The 7,138-nt window shown below is 40.8% G+C and overlaps 1 protein-coding gene across 1 annotated transcript; it reads left to right on the forward strand.

Annotated features, from left to right (window-relative positions):
• Positions 1-5,718, forward strand: LOC101350126 (cytochrome c oxidase copper chaperone). The gene is made up of 3 exons (XM_004373654.2): positions 1-213; positions 2,684-2,773; positions 5,620-5,718. The coding sequence occupies exons 1-2, from the start codon at positions 107-109 to the stop codon at positions 2,766-2,768; spliced, it is 192 nt and encodes a 63-aa protein (XP_004373711.1). The 5' UTR covers positions 1-106; the 3' UTR covers positions 2,769-2,773; positions 5,620-5,718.
• The last annotated feature ends 1,420 nt before the right edge of the window (positions 5,719-7,138 follow it).

Raw genomic sequence — 7,138 nt, forward strand, 5'->3', positions numbered from 1 at the left:
GGCAGGATTTCCTGTCCTTTTTAGAGCTACTGGCGGAAGTCACGACCTTTGCCGAGGCTCAGGGAGTTTTGCTGGTTTGTCGTCGTAGCTGCTTTCGGCACGAAAGATGCCGGGCCTGACGGCCGCAACTCCTGCCCCGTCTGAGTCGCAGGAGAAGAAGCCACTGAAGCCCTGCTGCGCCTGCCCAGAGACCAAGAAGGCGCGCGATGCGTGGTCAGTGCGCAGCCGGGGAGGGGGCGGCCGGCGGCCCCGCGCGCCGGGCTCCGGGCGTTCGGTGCCTCTGCCCTCTGTCCCCACCTGGGGCTCGCTCTGAGCCCTCGTTTGGTGTGCGGCGCTCTCGAGAGAGGGTTATAGTACCCGGTGTGCTTCGTAGTTGGCTCTGTGTATTGACTATAGTGCTTGAGGCATCTGCTCACGCCGGGCAAATGGGTAACGGGAGAGGAGAGAGGTCAGATTCACTCGATGTAGAAATGGATAAAGATATTACTTGCTTTAAGGGGAGCTCAAAGTTAATGGAGGCACATACCAATGGTTGTTATACCACGTGGTAAGGGTTCTAATAGAAGATTTCGCAAAACCAAAGAGAAAAAGTTCTTGGACTGTCTAAAGGATTTCTCTCAAAATTTAGAGAGAGTAGCACACAGAGCACATCCATTACAATTCTTTGTCTGAAGTGGAGGGGCTTTTTTTTTTTTTTTTTTAAAGGCAGATGATTTAAAAAACTAGTCTAAGATTTAGGGGATTATTTAACGTTCAGAATAGCACATGTACATTACCATCAATCCACCAAAAGGTTTTGTTTTCTTTTTATATAGCCTCTATTTTGGAACAAATCTCATTAGAAGGAATCCTCAGATAATGTAAATGCACGTCTTGCCCCTTCAACCCTTTTTTTTCTTCACATGAAGAAGTTGAGAAATGGTGGCATAATGAGATAAGAAGAGTATAGGAGCGCAGTGCTTCTGTGAATACTCAGGACTTTGCAAATAATGCTGTGAAGGGAGAATTGAAGGCTGATACCGCACTTGCCTCCATAGTAGTAGTAAGTGCTTATTGAACCTTCAGGTGGTACAGCGTCGTAATTAAGAGCCTGGGATATAGAGTCAGCGTTTGAATCCAGGCCCACCAACTTCGTGACCTTGAGCAAATTATTTAAAATAGCTGTGTCATTTGTCTGTTAAACGCCTCCAATAAAAGTATCTGCCTCCAGAATTATTGTACGGGTTGATGATACAAGCCACATTAAGTGCCTGGCACAGTAGCAGGCATTCATGCAGTAAATGCCCAATGAATCTGAGCTATTTATCTTCAGGAGGCACTCACTATCCCAGACAGTTTCTCCCATTTTCGGGCAGCCCTTTCTTGAGCTGACTATTGAAGGGTGGGTAGGATATAGAAAACAGTATCAGTTGCTGCCGAGTTGACTCCAGCTCTTGGCAACACCATGTGTGTCAGAACTGTGCTCCGTAGGACTTCCAGTGGCTGACTTTTCGGAAGTAGATTACTAGGTCTTTCTTCCAAGGCACCTCTGGGTGGAGTTTAACTTCCAAACCTTTGGTTAGCAGCTGAGCACAGTAGAAGGGAGAACTTTCCTTCTTGAATTCCTTGTGCATCAATTGCCTGAGGCCACTATGGCTTCTCCCCAAATATCTGGAGTCAGGAGTTTTTTCTTGTAATTGGATTTGGCTTAACTTAATTCTTTGCTAAAATTACATTCCCCCTAGAAATAAAGGTGGTCCTGGTCTCTATTTTGTGACATTCAGAAGTTAAAAATTCTTTGGTCCTCATGAGGGGGCTCGTCTTGCTGCTCCTGGCTCGCAGATCTTTTTTGCTGTTTGTTTTGTTGAATGTCTTGTGATCAGAAGGAGATTTATTTAGGTGGTATTTGAATGTAGGGCAGAATCAGAGTGTTAATTCCTTTGTGGTAGGAGACAAAAAATTAGGCTCTTCTCTTTGTCCTTCAGTTAATATAAACATTTTATTTAGTCAGTTTTATTTTATTATCCAAAAACCAAATCCATTGCTGTCAAATCGACTGCGACTCATAGCAACCCTGTAGGACAGAGTAGAACTAACTACTCCTCAGGGTTTCCAAGGCTGTAATCTTTACAGAAGCTGATTGCCACGTTTCTCCCTCACAGCTGCTGTGGGTTCGAACTGCAGCCGAGCACTTTAACCACTGTGCCACCAGGGCTCCTTTTATTTCATTATAGAGCAGTATTATTCCTTGGGTATGGACCAGAGGCAATATACCAAAAACAAAACCAAACCCATTGCCATTGAGTCGATTCTGACTCATAGTGACCCTGTAGGACAGAGTAGAACTGCCCCATAGAGTTTCCAAGGAGCGCCTGGTGGATTTGAACTGCCGACCTTTTGGTTAGCAGTCGTAGCTCTTAACCATTATGCCACCAGGGTTTCCAGAGGCAATATGTGACGTGCTTAATTATTTCTTCAAATCATATTACTCCCTCAAAACTAGTTATCTGTGGGCCATCCTCACTGGCATGGAAATATCACAAGATTCAATAAAGACAAAGCTGGTTGTGTAATATTTTTTAAAAATGCCAGTTACATTTCTCCATACCCACGTTCCACCTCACCTCTGTCACTGTGGTGTGTGCTTATTTAGTAAAGTGCTTCATTCCTCCTTTGTTAGATAACAGGAAATTTTGTTTTCTAGTATCATCGAGAAAGGAGAAGAGCAATGTGGACACCTAATTGAGGCCCACAAGGAGTGCATGAGAGCCTTGGGATTTAAGATATGAAAATGGTGAGCAGAGTGCCTGGCAAGATAATACATAAGCTTGTTGCTTCAGAGTTGTGTGTTGCTTTACAAATTGAGCAGCCATTTTGCAATATTCTATTTGAAAGTCAGTTCAGAAATGAAATTAGTGACTTTGAGAACACAGGTTAACCTAACATACTTAAGTGTCACTGAAAAAAATAATTCTTCAGTTCCGTATGTGGAGAGTAAATGATGCCAGTAAATCGAGAGGCATTCAGAGGATTTGGGGATTTGGGGGGTGGGGTTTAGCTTTCAAGAAAGTGCTTAACAGAAGCCTTTGGAGTTATGGTTGTTAGAGGAATTTAGCTGTAGGAAGTTCAGAATACTTAGTTGTCTGACTTAAAGGAACTAAAAAGAAGATGTTCTCTATTCCTTGACTTTTCCTGTGTGTCTTTGGGAAGTGCTTTTAAATAGGGACTAGGCAACACATGGATTCACTGCTTTTGCAAAACAAAAAGCATGGAATTTTATACCATGTTCATTCTAATAAAATTAAAACCTCAGACCATTTTCTGAATTACTGAACTTTGAATCCAAATTTTAACACTGAAAAAGACCTCAAGTGTTATGTTACCCAACCACGCCACAAATAAACGATTTCCTTTGCTTAGAAGCTCTTCCCTCAGGTAGATATTTGGCTCACTCCCTGACTTCATTCAGGTGTCTGTTCCAACGCCATGTTATTTATTGGAGAGGCTTTTCCTGACTGCCCATCTAAGATAGCGCCCTTTCCCCATCATTCTTCGCAGCACTGTCCAGCAGAACTCTGACTGCCTGTCTAAGATAACGCCCTTTCCCCATCATTCTTCGCAGCGCTGTCCAGCAGAACTCTGACTGCCCGTCTAAGATAGCGCGCTTTCCCCATCATTCTTCGCAGCACTGTCCAGCAGAACTCTGTGATTGAACTGTTCTCTATTGCACGGTCTAGTGCAGTAGCCACTAGCCACGTGTGGCTGTTGAGCAGTTGAAATGTGGCTAGTGAGACTGAGGAACTAAATTTCTAATTTTTTTTTTTAATTTTAATAGCTATATGTGGCTAGTGGCTAATATAGTTTTAATGCTTACCATCAGCTGCATATTATGCGTTTATCATCTTCATTGCTTCACTTCAACTAGAATGTAAGCTCTTGAGAGTAGGAATTTTCTGTGTTCTGCTCACTGTCATATCCCCAGCACCTATAACAGTGCCTGGCACTTAGTGGGTGCTCAGTAGAGGATTGTTAATGAATGGATGAATAAACGAGGGAACTGAGACCTAAAGGTATGAAATGACTTGCCTAAGAGGGGTTAGCAGGATCAGAACTGGAACCTTGGTCTCCAGGCTGACTCCCTCTGCTTTGTGCCTCTCCCCTCGCATGGCCCTTTAACTTAATAATAGCTGATAGATAACACCAAGCCAAATACCGATGTAATAGTCATAGAGAGCCTGGCTTCTTTCCCTTTCAGCTCTTTCCTGCCTCTGGAATTTCAGGATGTTTTCCTCACTGAGTTGTAGAAAGGAGGGATGAGGAGCCTGTCCTGACCTGATAAGAAGTACCACAAGGTAGTGCAAACAGTGTAGGCTGAAAGTCCCAGGCTTGGTTTTGGGGTTCCCATTGTGATGTCTAGCTTAGCATGTTTTTTACTTCAGCCACATTTGACTTTGACCAAGACATTAATCCTTGAGATTTCAGTTTCTTCATTTATAAGAAGAGAGCCATAATGTATTTCGTGATTGTATATATAGTATGGTATATTTACTACTGAGGGCATTCTGAGCAGTGAGTACAGTTTGGGCAAAGGCATGCACGGTGAGAAAACATGATCTAGGAAATACGAGTAGTTAGTATCTCTGGAGAGTTCAGTTCAAGGGAACGTGTGGTTAGAGATAAGGCTGGGTAGACAGTCGGAGTCGATCGGACGGCAAGAGGTTCTCTTGTCAGGAAGCTTACACTCAGCTGAAGATAAAGTGTGTAGGCAATTTCTGATGAACCGTCAGTAGCAAAACAGGTAACAGTTGTATGGACTGCTATCATTTGAAAGGTTGAGAGCTTTCATTTTGGTTATCCTTCCTACCCAGATCTTTCCTTAGTATATTCTTTCCTTGAGCCCTTTAGAAAAGAGAGAGCTTAGATGTTCCTACAGTTAATGAGGTTTACCTTATTTTTTCAACCAAATAAAGGGAACAGCTAGATGAGGGAAGTAGTGGCATTAGCCATGAGGAGCTGACTAGCCCAATTATTTAGCTACCTTTTTAGCACTGTTTTCTGTCTTCTCCCATAGGACTGGGAGTCAGGGTGGGTGAGAGCTTTCTGGACAGAAGCCTGATACTGACTGACTAGACCAGCAACCCTACCCTCTGTGCTCCTCTCCCTTTTCTGATCTTTCCAGATGGACTCAAAAGGGTTACCCTTATTTTGCCCTTGGGAGAAGTGAGTAACTTTCCACAGGAAGTGCCTTGTGTAATGATTGAGCTGACCTTCTGCCTTCGCCTTCAAGGACTTTGCCAGCATACTTGAATCAGCAAGGAGGGCTTTGCAAGTCTCTTCTCTTGAATATCTGTAGAAATAAACTACCTTAGGCTTTTTTGAAGCTGTTTTTAAGAAAATAAATATAAATTATTTGTACTTCAACAGAAACTTTTAAGATTAAACAGTGTAATGAACTGTTTCGGTGATGTTCTTAGTTAGGCTAAACTAGAATCTAAAAATGTGGACCTTTTATTTCAGTGACTGATGTAAAGTAATTGTGGCCATTATTAATATTTGGCAGAGGCATTCATTTCTTGTGGTCTCAGTTCCCTGATGCATGGTGTTTGAAATTTGACTTTCTAAAATAAGTCTTTTTCTTAGGTGGTCTGCTCTGAGAAAGAATTTCAGAAGAAAGAAGATTAAATAACTGAGAATTCTTTAATGTCTTGGTAAAATGGAAAAAGTATTTATAATTTATTAAAAAAAAAATACCTGGTCACAAGATCTTCAGAAGTGTTTCTTTTGAATTCCTCACATGACTCTTTATTTTCATAAAGCATATAAAAAGATCTTGTAATAAACAGGTTTCTTTGTTCTTGTTACTGTGTTATTCTGGGAATTCCGGGTACTTGTTGTAAGGAGAAAACAGATACTGATGTTATCCAATGACATCCCCCAAAGTAGGTTCATGGAGGTAAGAATAAATAACCCCTTGCCCACTCAGGATGAGTGTGGTGGCCATGGTATGACCTCCTTCAAAACTAGTATGTTGTTACTTTTAACTTTTCTAAAGACAGGGACTGGACAGTCCTCAGTCTTCATGTTTAAAAAATGTCCTTTACTAGTTTTCTCTCTTGGAAAAATAATTTGTTAGACCAAAAGATGATGAAGAATGTAAATAAGAGTATACGTAGCATACACGTCTCTTTGTGTGATGGGAAAATTTTCTCCTTTATAAAATAAAGGAGTGAAATTAAATGATTTCTTTGGATACTAAGTAGTTAAGAGCATGGCTTTGAAGGGTGACAGACTTAGGTTCAACAGCTGGCTATGTTACCTTAAGCAAGCCACAACCTCTTTGTTTTCTCATCTGGGGAAAAAAAAAACAGGGATAGTGGTAATACCTAACTTACAAGATTGTGAGTACTAATTAAAACGACATACATAAAGTATTTGACACAGTACGTAGCACTTAGTATTATTAACACTGATTTGTTGCTTATTCATATTTTCACATGAATATTCATTTGAATATGATTATTTTAGTAAACACTTTAGAGTACTTACCTGGGTGAAAAATAGAATCTTGGACCTAAGACAGGTATGAGCCGACTTCCTACCCTGGCAGATGGTTATCCAGACTGCTTGAGTATATCCTGTGACTACAAGAAAGAAATATAACCTTATCACCTAATGTTAATCTTTGAAACATGTTGTTCCAGGCTTTTTCTCTGTGTTTATACATTTTTTAAAAGAAAAATGAGATTTTTCTATGCTACGTATTTTTAGTGAGATCATAGTGTTTCATTTTTTGCCCTTTTCCCTTAATATGTTTTATCATGAGTGAGTTTATTTCTACATTTTCATGTGTATTGGCTGTGTATAAAACCATCTGTAGCTTACTGTAATTTAACCAATTCCCTCTTTGTAAGTTTATTCATTAAACAAATGTTTCATAGAGTACCTGCTGTGTGTCAAATGCTGTTCTAGGAACTGGGCCTCAGCCTTGAACAGGACACGTGTCAGACAGCTAAATTATTTCTGAGATGTTTTGTATTTTATTGGTTGGTTTTCTAGAAACATACAAGAAAGAAAGGAAGGAATCACCTGAAATCCTGCCAGTCTACATTAAGAATACTTTTTTTGGTGATCTTTTCACTAATTTCTGTCTATATATACG

Source organism: Trichechus manatus, unplaced genomic scaffold, assembly GCF_000243295.1.
Source record: "Trichechus manatus latirostris isolate Lorelei unplaced genomic scaffold, TriManLat1.0 scaffold00026, whole genome shotgun sequence".
Taxonomy (NCBI): domain Eukaryota; kingdom Metazoa; phylum Chordata; class Mammalia; order Sirenia; family Trichechidae; genus Trichechus; species Trichechus manatus.